This window comes from Aquarana catesbeiana, linkage group LG13 (assembly GCF_042186555.1).
Source record: "Aquarana catesbeiana isolate 2022-GZ linkage group LG13, ASM4218655v1, whole genome shotgun sequence".
NCBI lineage: Eukaryota > Metazoa > Chordata > Amphibia > Anura > Ranidae > Aquarana > Aquarana catesbeiana.
Window position 1 is genome coordinate 202,272,939 of NC_133336.1, and position 13,734 is coordinate 202,286,672.

The following is a 13,734-nucleotide window of genomic DNA, read 5'->3' on the forward strand; positions in this document are numbered from 1 at the left end:
GGGACAGATGTGCAGGGGGTTACAGTGGTGGGGCAGATGTTCAGGGGGTTACAGTGGTGGGGCAGATGTTCAGGGGGTTACAGTGGTGGGGCAGATTTGCAGGGGGGACAGTGATCTGAGGTGTGAAGGTGCAAGAACTGGAGCTGATCTGAGGCGTGAGTGCAGGAAGTTAACTTCTCACTACTATCCAAGTCATTTACAGCATTTACTTTATAAAAAATTATTTTTGTGATTGAGTGTGTGAAGTCGGCACTCTCAATTTCTTTGAAAATATTTTTCGGCACATTGTGCTCAAAAGGTTGCCTACCCCTGGTATAGAGAGATGGTGTACACAGATGGTGTACAGAACGCCCCCTGAAAATGTCATGTCCTGCTTGTGTGATTGGATCACTAATTTTCCCAGAAGTCTGCACTAAGATACAAGTCAGATTTGGGCATCCCCGCAATGAAAAATTTCATTTTTGGTGAGACACTGCCAAAGGGAAATCACGTCTAAAGAGATGCAGACCCTGCCACTTTCCTTATTAGAGCTCTAGAAGTGCAGCAGCTGTTTGATAATTATAAAATCACTCCCATTCACATTCACTCTGCACATGGACAAACAGTAATTTCTTCAGAATAACAAAAGCTATGAATCTGCAACAAAGTTTGTTACAATCCCTGCAATGTACATAGATCAACCAGAGCGGAGGGTTTTTTCAAAGGGTCGAATAAAGGATCCAGGGAAGGCTTCAAAATCACAGCTGTATCAAAATCAATGGATGAAGGATGACCAGGGAGGAGAGGTGAGGGTTAGAAAAACACTGATCCATCAAAGTGTATAGGAATGCTTCTTATCTATGCTGATGTGACTTTTGTGAGATAACATAACAGGCTATGGGGCTGAATTGGCACTGAAGTCCACCAGGAACCTTTTGCAAAATTGCACTGTGCTGAGATGATCAGAGGGACATCATTGAATATAATGTGATTTCCCTTGTCATACAATTTGTGAACCCAGGTTCGAGAACTTCTAAAGTAGCATTGAAGTTGCATCAAAGTCACATCAAATGTGCAAGCAAGTAGCACTGCATAGTCACACTGGAAATTGTATTTGGATAGTGGGAAGTGATATGGGGAAAACACAACACAAACGTGGCAAGAACACATCATGTGTTATGTTAAACGTAACAATACAGGAAAACCACTGCAAAAATGCAGCAAAAACTCATATGCATTTTTTGTATGTTTTTGATACAGAGCCGTGTGAAAGTAACCTAAAGCACACTGGTTTATTCACATATATTCATTCACACCCACTTTATAACATGCACTGAACCCACCCTGATCGGTTTTCTATCAATCAAATGGTAAAAACCAACTTCATTCATCTCTTCTTTCTGGGTAAGATTCAAAATTTCATAAGAAATGTATTTCTCTTGGTTACAACGACCTACCACATGTTACCTCCAGAGGGCGTTGTAGGCCCAAATTACAGTACATAGCTGTCTGCATTAGATGGAGAGGGTTGTTGGTGATATTCCCACCCAAAAAATAAAAGGTTTTGCCTTTAGTTCTACTTTGAAGTGGATGTAAACCCCATTCCTGAAAATTGACCTGGGCACATATATCTGTAGTGTTTACTTATCTCTATCAAATCCCCGTGTCCAGTGTCTTTCTGCTGCTTCTTTCCTCTGTTATCAGTATGATAACTTCTGACAAGCTGTTTGACACAGGAGATAAAAGCACCTGGAAATGTGTGTCGGGCGAGTGCTATAAATAGATTAGCAGAGAGCTTGTCTATTCACAGAACAGCTCTGCATGTTTCTTCCTTCCTCTGCCTATGTGGAGGGGGGTGTGTGCCTTTCCTCCAATCATCTCACACACAGTGTATGCCCAGACTCCACACCCAGTGCTGGAACAGGAAGAAAAAAATATAACACAACGTTCACTTTCTAAACAGTGTATAAAGTTGGAGACAGCAGATATACATGTACAACGTATGTAGGAGGATTTGTTTCATCTCTGTGCATCATCTGAGGCTGTTCCCTTCACTGGGTATATGTGAGGGTTTACATTCACTTTAAGTCTTATCTGATGTATTCAGATAAATAGATGTGTACAGTCTGCATAGAACAGAAAACAAATCACACCGATAATTAGTCATTTCTCTGGAAAAACACCTGAAAATACCAAATTATTACAGCAATGTGATTATTCAGATTAAATATTTACCTCAAACTCTTGATCTTGTGTAGAGCCGGTATAAGTTTCCTCAATCCTTCACTCTGAATATTACATGAATCTAGATTTACTTCTGTCTCTCTGCAGGATTGAAGGATAAAAGACAGAACAGAGCAGTCCAGAGGGCTGAGGGGGACCTTAGAAAAGTCAACTTTGTTTGATCCAATACATTGTGTCACCAGAGCCTTATTCCTGCTCTCATAGAGATAGTAGAATACATTAAGAAGCTTTCTCTTGTGAAATCTTTGGTCTGGTATTTTCTTCTGGATCCAGGCGATGACATGTCTGGCAGCCTGAGTAGACAATTCTCCCACATGAGACTTTAACATGGATCTAGTAGAAGAGTCTGAGAGACCGCAGAGGAAACGGAGGAATATTTCAGCACGACCGTCTTTGTAAGATTCAGCCTCATCAAGTGTTTTCTGTAATCTGTCAGGATTATTGTTCATAAAGTGGACTAAAGCAGCAAAAAACTCCTGAAGAGTGAGATGTAAGAAGGTGTAGTCCACATCGGGAGGCTGACCAGATTCCATCATGAAAGATGAAAAGACATGATTATCATTTCTCACACTGAATGACTCCAGATGACGCTCATCAAATACAATCATGTGATTCATGACTCCATGTTCTGCCATCCACCCAATAGAGGTCAGCAGTTCCCGGGCAGTGTGACCACCTTCTTTATTCTGGTTGTGATTGGCCAGAATGTTGGAGACAAAAGTCACAAAGAGTTGTGTCACAGTTTTGGGTAATGATGTCATCAGCTGATCAGTGATTGGTTGGGATCTGAAGCACATTGATAACACTGTACAGATGATCCAGCAGTATGATGGGATATAACAGAAAGTGTACAGCATGTCATTCTCCTCCACATAATGAAAAGCCTTCTCTGATAATTCCTCATTTCCAAAGAAATTATTGAAGAAGATCAGTCTGTCTCCATGGAGAAATCCTATGATCTCAGCTATTCTCTGGAAAACATGGGTATCCACTGATGACACTCTGGTTGGACGGCTGGTTATCAGTACAGAGCAACCCTTAAGAAGACTTTGCCTCACCAAACTGACCACAATCTCACCAAAATGTGATCTCTGTTTTGGATTGGACAGTTTACTTGATCTGAAATCTATTTGGTGAATACTTTCATCTAATCCATCAAATATAAACAGAAGTCTTTCTGGATCTTGTAAAATATCTCCAATCTGACTCTCCAGATATGGATATTGATGAAGAATCATCTCCTCCAAGCTGACGTCTCCCAGCCTATTAAGGTCCCGGAATCTGAAGAAGAGGAGAAAGGCAAATCTCTGGTAGTGTTTTCCGGTCACCCAGTCATAGACAAACTTCTGCATCAGTGTGGTCTTCCCTATTCCTGGCACTCCGCTCACCATTACTACATGTGGTACACATTGTGACTGGGGGTTCCATCGGAACAGCTTGTTGGGGGAAATGTGTTCCAGTCTAGTTTGTGTTTCCTTCAAGCATTCCTCATGTTTTACCCCAGTCTGTATTATCTCATTCTGGGAACGTTCCCTGAACTGATTGGTGGAGACTACAATCAGATCCACATAACGCTCATTGATGAGGAATCTTTGTGGTTCCAGGGTAGTTCCTGGGGGTCTATGCTCCACCAGAGTCTCAGTCTTCTCCATTAGATATTGTTTGTGCTTTTCCTGAATATCTGGAAATATAATGGAAATATTTTATGGATCAGGAGAAGTCAAGAATGTTGATATCATTTTCTTCTGTATTGATGATAATATTAGTATGGTTTTATCATTACTACATTATCATGTGAAATGATTACAATACAGATTACTTTGTGTGGTCATCCATATTACTGGAGAACAGAGATTTATTTTCTCAGCAATATATAAACACTTTTTATCCTTATAAAGACATGACAAGTACAGAAAAATACCGGATATACCGTATTTATCGGCATATAACACGCACCGGTGTATAACACGCACCCCAATTTAGGAGGGAATTTTAAGAAAAAAAACTTTTAGGAGGGAAGTTGAAGGGAAAAAAACTTACATTTAAATGCCCATCATTGCAGCCTTCTCAGTGCAGTCTTGTCAGTGCAGCCTTCCCCAGTGCAGCCTTGTCAGTGCAGCCATGTCAGTGCAGCCATGTCAGTGCAGCCATGTCAGTGCAGCCTCGTCAGTGCAGCCATGTCAGTGCAGCCTCGTCAGTGCAGCCTCGTCAGTGCAGCCTCCCCCAGTGCAGCCTCCCCCAGTGCAGCCTCGCCCAGTGCAGCCTTCGATCCCCTGTCTTCAAAATCGCCGACCGCGATTTGAAAATGGCGCCGCCGGCGCCGAAATACACAGAGCCGGTCCTCGGCTCTTTCCGGCGGCTCTCGTTCACTTTTGGCCCCACTCGTAGTCCCGAGCAGAGCTATCCGAACCTAGCCGAGTAGGTTCGGATAGCTCCGCTCGGGACTACGAGTGGAGCCGAAAATGAACGAGAGCCGCCGGAAAGAGCCGAGGACCGGCTCTGTGTATTTCGGCGCCGGCGGCGCCATTTTCAAATCGCAGTCGGCGATTTTTGAGCTGTGCAGCTCAGGGGATCGGCGTATAACACGCACCTGCGACTTTCCCCTGATTTTAAGGGGAAAAAAGTGCGTGTTATACGCCGATAAATACGGTACTTGTCCCCTAAATACCTCTTATGACAGAGAACACACAGCCCTAGACAGTTCAGGTTTTCTACACTCTATTACCTGAAAACCATGAAAGAAAGGAAATGGCGATCACAGCGATAAATAAATATCTTGATATGATTACAGATATAAAATGATGTCTTCAGTGGAAAAACATAATAATAGATTTCCAAAATCAGTAACAAAAAACAATACAAAGCAATATAGAAAGTCCAATGTGACAGTTCCCAACATCAAATAAGAGCTTCAATATAGAGATATCTTCTAGTTCTTCTCACCACTGGTGATCAAAGGATAGATGGCAGTTTTAATGGGGGCAATTTTGATGGGGCAATTTGATGGGGCAGTTTTGATGGGGCAATTTGATGAGGGCAGTATGATGGGGCAATTTTGATGGGGCAATTTTGATGGGGCAATTTTGAAGGGGGCTGTTTTGATGGGGGCAATATGATGGGGCAGTTTTGATGGGGCAGTATGATGGGGCAATTTGATGGGGCAGTATGATGGGGGCAATTTTGATGGTGGCAATATGATGGGGCAATTTGATGGGTCAATTCCGAAGGGTCAATTTCAATGGTGGCAGTTTTGATTGTGCAATTTTGATAGGGCAATTTTGATGGGGGCGTTTTGATGGGGCAATTTTGATGGGGGCAATTTTGATGGGGCAATATGATGGGGCAGTTTTGATAGGGCAGTTTTGATGGGGCAGTATGATGGGAGCAATTTTGATATGGGCAATATGATGGGGCAGTATGATGGGGCAGTTTTGATGGGGCAGTATAATGGGGCAATTTTGATGGGGACAATTTTGATACGGACAATATGATGGGGCAGTTTTGATGGGGCAGTTTGATGGGGCAATTTTTATGGGGGCAATTTTGATGGGGGCAATATGATGGGGCAGTTTTGATAGGGCAGTTTTGATGGTGCAGTATGATGGGGCAGTATGGTTGGGGCAATTTGATGGGGCAATTTGATGGAGGAAGTTTTGATGATGGGGCAATTTGATGGGGCAGTTTTGATGGGGCAATTCAATGAGGGCAGTATGATGGGGCAATTTGATGGGGCAGTTTTGATGGGGCAGTTTTGATGGGGGCAATATGATGGGGACAATTTGATGGGGCAGTAAATGGGGGCAATTTTGATGGTGGCAGTATGAAGGGGCAATTTGATTGGTCAATTTCGATGAGTCAATTTCAATAGTGGCAGTTTTTATAGTGCAATTTTGATGGGGGCGTTTTGATGGGGCAATTTTGATGGGGCAATGTGATGGGGCAGTTTTGATGGGGCAGTATGATGGGGCAATTTTGATATGGGCAATATGATGGGGCAGTTTTGATGGGGCAGTTTAATGGGGCAATTTTTATGGGGGCAATTTTGATACATGCAATATGATGAGGCAGTTTTGATAGGGCAGTTTTGATGGGGGCAATATGACGGGGCAGTTTTGATGATGGGGCAATTTTGATGGTGGCAGCATGATGGGACAGTTTTGATGGGGCAATTTTGATGGGGCAGTATGATGGGGGCAATTTTGATGGGGCAGTATGATGAAGCAGTAGGATGGGGCAATTTGATGGGGCAGTTTTGATGGGGCAGTGTGATGGGGCAATTTGATAGGGCAGTATGATGAGGCAATTTTAATGGAGGCATTTTGATGGGGGCAGTTTTGATGGGGGCAGTTTTGATGGGGCAGTTTTGATGGGGGCAATATGACGGGGCAGTTTTGATGATGGGGCAATTTTGATGGTAGCAGCATGATGGAACAGTTTTGATGGGGCAATTTTGATGGGGCAGTATGATGGAGCAGTAGGATGGGGCAATTTGATGGGGCAGTTTTGATGGGGCACTATGATGGGGCAGTTTTGATGGGGCAGTGTGATGGGGCAATTTGATAGGGCAGTATGATGAGGCAATTTTAATGGAGGCATTTTGATGGGGGCAGTTTTGATGGGGGCAGTTTTGATGGGGCAGTACGATGGGGCAATTTTGATGGTGGCAGTATGATGTGGCAATTTGATGGGGGCAAATTGATGGGGACAGTTTTGATGATGGGGCAGTTTTGATGGGGCATTTTTGATGGGGGCAGTATGATGGGGCAGTATGAGGGGGGCAGTATGATGGGGCAGTTTTGATGGGGCAGCATGATGGGGGCAATTTGAAGGGTCAATGTCGATGGCGCAATTTTGATGTTGGCAGTTTTGATGGGGCGTTTTAATGGGGAAATTTTGATGGGGCAATTTTGATGGGGCAGTATGATGGGGCAATTTTGATGGGGTCAATATGATGGGGCAGTTTTGATGGGGCAATATGATGGGGCAGTTTTGATAGGGCAGTTTTGATGGGGCAGTAGGATGGGGCAATTTTGATGGTGGCAGTTTTGATGGGGCAAATTTGATGGGGCATTTTTGATGGGGCAATTTGATGGGGCAGTATGATGGGGAAATTTTGATGGTTGCAGTATGATGGGGCAGGTTTGATGGTGGTAGTTTTGATGGGGGCAGTATGATGGGGACAATTTGATGGGGGCAATTTGATGGGGCAGTTTTGATGGGGCAATATGATGGGGCAGTATGATGGGGCAATTTTGATGGGGGCATTTTGATGGAGGCAGTTCTGATGGCGAAATTTTGATGGGGCAATTTTGATGGGGGCATTTTGATGGAGGCAGTTCTGATGGCGAAATTTTGATGGGGCAGTATTATGGGGACAATTTTGATGGGGCTGTTTTGATGGGGCAATTTTGATTGGGGCATTTTGATGGGGCAATTTTGATGGGGCAGTATGATGGGGCAGTATGATGGGGCAGTTTTGATGGGGCAGTATGATGGGGCAATTTTGATGGGGGCAATATGATGGGGCAGTATGATGGGGCAACTTGATAGAGGCAATTTGATGGGTCAATTTTGATGGTGGCAGTATGATGGGGCAATTTTGATGGGGCAGTTTTGATGTGGCAATTTTGATGGGGAAGTTTTGATGGGGCAGTTTTTATAGGGTAGTATGATGGGGCAGTATGATGGGGCAATTTTGAGGGTGGCAGCATGATGGGTCAATTTTGATGGGGGCAGTTTTGATGGGGCAATTTTGATGGGGCAGTATGATGGGGCAATTTTGATGGGGCAGTAGGATGGGGAAAATTGATGGGGCCGTTTTGATGAGGGCAATATGATGGGGCAATTTTGATGGGGGCAGTATGATGGGGCAGTTTTGATGGGGGCAGTATGATGGGGCAATATGATGGGGCAGTTTTGATGGGGGCAGTCTTGATGGGGGCAATATGATGGGACAGTTTTGATGGGGCAATTTGATGGGGCAGTATAATGGGGCAATTGTGATGGTGGCAGTATGGTGGGGCAATTTTGATGGGGGCAGTATGATGGGGCAGTTTTGATGGGGCAATTTTGATGGGGTGGTTTTGATGAGGCAGTATGGTCTGGGCAATTTTTGACGGTGGCAGTATGATGGTGCAGTTTGATGGGGGAATTTGATGGGGACAGTTTTGATGATGGGGTAGTTTTGATGGGGCAGTATGATGGGGCAGTATGATGGGGCAATATGAGGGGGCAGTATAATGTGGGCAAATTTGATGGTGGCAGTATGATGGGGCAATTTGATGGGACAGTTTTGATCATGGAGCAGTTTTGATGGGACAATTTTGATGGGGCAGTATGATGGGGCAGTATGATGGGGCAGTTTTGATGGGGCAGTATGATGGGGCAATTTTGATGGGGGCAATATGATGGGGCAGTATGATGGGACAACTTGATAGGGGCAATTTGATGGGTCAATTTTGATGGGGCAGTTTTGATGGGGCAGTTTTGATGGGGCACTATGATGGGGCAATTTTGATGGGGCAGTTTTTATAGGGTAGTATGATGGGGCAGTATGATGGGGCAATTTTGATGGTGGCAGCATGATGGGGCAGTTTTGATGGGGCAATTTTGATGGGGCAGTTTTGATGGGGCAATTTTGATGGGGCAATTTTGATGGGGCAGTATGATGGGGCAATTTTGATGGCGCAGTATGATGGGGCAGTAGGATGGGGAAAATTGATGGGGCAGTTTTGATGGGGGCAATATGATGGGGCAATTTTGATGGGGCAATTTTGATGGGGCAATTTTGATGGGGCAGTTTTGATGGGGGCAGTTTTGATGGGGCAGTATAATGGGGAAATTGTGATGGTGGCAGTATGATGGGGCAAGTTTGATGGGGGCATTTTGATGGGGGCAGTATGATGGGGCAGTTTTGATGGGGCAATTTTGATGGGGCAGTTTTGATGAGGCAGTATGGTCTGGGCAATTTTGATGGTGGCAGTATGATGGTGCAGTTTGATCGGGGACTTGATGGGGACAGTTTTGATGATGGGGCAGTTTTTATAGGGTAGTATGATGGGGCAGCATGATGGGGCAATTTTGATGGTGGCAGCATGATGGGGCAGTTTTGATGGGGCAAATTTGATGGGGCAGTTTTGATGGGGCAATGTTGATGGGGCAGTATGATGGGGGCAATTTCGATGGGGCAGTATGATGGGGCAGTAGGATGGGGAAAATTGATGGGGCAGTTTTGATGGGGCAATATGATGGGGCAATTTTGATTGGGGCAGTTTTGATGGGGGCAGTTTTGATAGGGGAATTTAATGGGGCAGTATAATGGGGCAATTGTGATGGTGGCAGTATGATGGGGCAGTTTGATGGGGAATTTGATGGGGACAGTTTTGATGATGGGGTAGTTTTGATGGGGCAGTATGATGGGGCAATTTTGATGGGGCAGTATGAGGGGGCAGTGTGATGGGGCAATATGATTGGGCAGTATAATGTGGGCAAATTTGATGGTGGCAGTATGATGTGGCAATTTGATAGGGGCAGTTTTGATCATGGGGCACTTTTGATGAGACAATTTTGATGGGGCAGTTTTGATGGGGCAATTTTGATGGGGCAATTTTGATGGGGGCAATTTTGATGGAGCAGTATGATGGGGGCAGTTTTGATAGGGGCAGTTTTGATGGGGCAATTTTGATGGGGCAATTTTGATGGGGCAGTATGATGGGGTAATTTAATGAGGCAGTATGATGGGGTAATTTTGATGGTGGCAGTATGATGGGGCAATTTAATGGGGCAATTTTCGATGGGGCAATTTTGATGGGTCTGTTTTGATGGTGGCAGTATGATGGGGCATTTTGATTGGGGCAATTTTGATGGGAGCAGTATGATGGGGTAGTTTTGAATGGGCAGTTTTAATGGGGCAATTTTGATGTGGCAGTATGATGGACCAATTTGATGGGGCAGTTTTAATGGGGGCAATATGATGGGGCAGTTTTGATGGGGCAGTATGATGGGTGCAATTTTGATGGTGGCAATTTGATGGGGGCAATTTGATAATGGGGCAGTTTTGATGGGACAATTTTGATGGGGCAGTATGATGGGGCAATTTTGATTGTGGCATTTTTGATGGGGCAGTTTTGATGGGGGCAATTTTGATGGTGGCAGTATGATGGGGCAGTTTTGATGGGGATAATGTTGATGGTAGCAGCATGATGGGGCAATTTTGATGGGGCAATTTTGATGGGGTGATTTTGAATGGGGGCAGTATGATTATGCAGTTTTGATGGGGGCAATTTTGACGGTGGCAGTATGATGGGGCAATTTTGATGGGAGCAATTTTGATGGGGGCAGTATGATGTGGCAATTTTGATGGGGGAAATTTTGATGGGGGCAATTTGGGGCAGCTCCTGCAAAAGGTAATTACTTTTTTAAAAGATGCTAATTGTAAATGATATCTCTTGTTTCTGTGCAGATATATATATATATATATATATATTTTTTTATTTTTTTATTTATATATATATATATATATATATATATATATATATATATATATATATATATATACACACACACATAACAAGAGATTTTATCTATCTATCTACATCTATATCTGCACAGAAACAAGGGATATCATTTACAATTAGCATCTTTTAAAAAGTAATTACCTTTTGCAGGAGCTTTTTGTATTTCTAGATTTATAATCTTTAGAAATGTAGATAAACTTTCTGTTTCCTGGAGGGAGAGGGGAGGTTTCCATATCTAAGGGGTGGCAACTTCCATAGACACCACTGTTGCTATGGAAACCGGACCTACAACCTATTACATTGCTCGTCCTGCTCTGAGCTTGTGCGAGATCTGGAGGTGCATGCTGGGTAACCAGCATGCATAGAATACAGAAAGAGATACAGTCTGGCTTCAGATGCCCACACATGAGATGGCGGTGGCCTGCTGTGACTTACAAAAGTAAGAAATCAATGGTGCAAAAATACAAAACGGACCTTCGTTTACAGAAAACCTTTACTAGAATACATTAAGCATGAGGATTATAGGAAGTTTATATCTAAAAAGTAAAATTTCATCCGTAACACTGCTTTAGGTACAGTATTATGTACAGAGGTACGGACCTACAAAAGGGCCTGCAGGTGTCCATGTCAGTACGGGGTACGGACCTCTTTTCTCCCTCTCCTATAATCTTATAGTCACTTCAATGACATAATCTTATATCAGAATTGTTCAGAAGACTCTGCTGAACAATTCTATAACTCTGATCAGTGGATTACAACCCGCTGATCAGAGTTATTAACTAGGGATGAGCTTTGAGTTTGACTCGAACATTGGCTGTTCGCTGAACATCGATCAATTTGGGGTTTGCTGCAAATTTGAAAGCAGCGGAACACCCTTTAAAAGTCTATGGGAGAAATCAAAAGTGCTAATTTTAAAGGCTTATATGCATGATATTGTCATAAAAAGTGTTTGGGGACCTGGGTCCAGCCCCAGGGGACATGGATCAATGCAAAAAAAGTTTTAAAAAAAGGCCATTTTTTCAGGAGCAGTGATTTTAATAATGCTTAAAGTGAAACAATAAAAGTGTAATATTCCTTTAAATTTTGTAGCTGGGGGGTGTCTATAGTATGCCTGTAAAGGGGCGCATGTTTCCCGTGTTTAGAACAGTCTGACAGCAAAATGACATTTCAAAGGAAAAAAAGTCATTTAAAACTACTCGCAGCTATTAATGAATTGTCGGTCCGACAATACACATAAAAGTTCATTGATAAAAACGGCATGGGAATTCCCCACAGGGGAACCCCGAACCAAAATTTTAAAAAAAATAGCGTGGGGTCCCCCTCAAAATCTATACCAGACCCTTCAGGTCTGGTATGGATTTTGACGGGAACCCTGCACCAAAATTAATTTTTTTTTTTTTAAATGGCGTGGGGTCTCCCCAAAAATCCATACCAGACCCTTATCTGAGCACGCAACCTGGCAGGCCACAGGAAAAGAGGGGGGGACGAGAGCGCCAGGCCACATGCCCTCAACATTGGGATGCCGGATGAGAACACCGGAGGAAGAACCAGAAGAAGAAGAAGATGGAGGAAGAAACTGAAGGAAGATAGAAGAAAGAAGATAGAAGAAGCATTTAAATAAAGGAATTGTCAAAAACTGTCTCGTCATTTTTAACATTTTTGACACTTTTTTTGTGAAATGGTAGGGGTATTTTGTACCCCCTTACCATTTCACACAGGGGGGAGGGCCAGGATCTGGGGGTCCCCTTGTTAAAGGGGGCTTCCAGATTCCGATAAGCCCCCGCCCGCAGACCCCCACAACCACCGGGTAAGGGTTGTGGGGATGAGGCCCTTGTCCTCATCAATATGGGGACAAGGTGTTTTGTGGGCTACCCCAAAGCACCCTCCCAATATTGAGGGCATGTGGCCTGGTACAGTTCAGGAGGGGGGGCTCTCTCATCCCCCCTCTTTTCCTGCAGCCTGCCAGGTTGTGTGCTCGGATAAGGGTCTGGTATGGATTTTTGGGGGGACCCCACGCCATTTTTATTTAAATTCTGGCGTGGGGTTCCCCTTAAAATCCATACCAGACCTAAAGGGTCTGGTATAGATTTTTAGGGGGACCCCACACCATTTTTTGAAAAATTTTGGCCGGGGTTCCCCTTAATATCCATACCAGTACTGAAGGGCCTGGTATGGAATTTAGAGGGACCCCCCACGTCATTTTTTTTTTTTTAATTTTTGTTCAGGGTCCCCCTGTGGGGAATTCCCATGCCGTTTTTATTAATGATCTTCTATGTGTATTGTCGTACCGACAATTCATTAATAGCCGCGAGTAGTTTTAAATGACTTTTTTCCTTTGAAATGTCATTTTGCTGTCAGACTGTTCTAAACATGGGAAACATGCGCCCCTTTACAGGCATACTATAGACACCCCCCAGCTACAAAATTTAAAGGGATATTACACTTTTATTGTTTGACTTTAAGCATTATTAAAATCACTGCTCCTGAAAAAACAGCCGTTTTTAATTTTTTTTTTCATTGATCCATGTCCCCTGGGGCAGGACCCAGGTCCCGAAACACTTTTTATGACAATAACTTGCATATAAGCCTTTAAAATTAGCACTTTTGATTATTCATGTTCGTGTCCCATAGACTTTAATGGTGTTTGCGTGTTCGAACAAATTTTTGCCCGTTCGCATGTTCTGGTGCGAACCGAACAGGGGGGTGTTCGGCTCATCCCTATTATTAACCCCTAATGTGACCTCCCTCCATGCCGCTGCTTCCCTGTCCCCAGCCTCTCTACCTTCCACACCTCCCTTCCACCTAAAACTACTCTCCCCACTCTCCTCTCCCCTTCAACCCCCTTCTCCCCTCCCCAGCACTGACCCCCCCACACCTGATCTGACCCCTCCAAATTTGATCCCCCGCAGCCACCATCATAATCCAGCATCCCTCCTCTGCCGCTCCCACCGGCTTTAGGTTCTGCCGGGGGCTTGGGGGGTCCAGATGTGTCCCC

General features: G+C 44.1%; 1 protein-coding gene across 3 annotated transcripts in view; it reads right to left on the bottom strand.

Annotated features, from left to right (window-relative positions):
* LOC141117699 (NACHT, LRR and PYD domains-containing protein 3-like) overlaps positions 1-13,734 on the bottom strand; it is a 2,363,088-nt gene that overhangs the window by 1,219,225 nt on the left and 1,130,129 nt on the right. For all 3 annotated transcript variants that reach the window (XM_073610698.1, XM_073610697.1, XM_073610699.1), the window contains exon 6: positions 2,215-3,904. In XM_073610698.1, the coding sequence (XP_073466799.1) occupies positions 2,215-3,904 (1,690 nt within the window). The remainder of the gene's footprint in view (positions 1-2,214; positions 3,905-13,734) is intronic.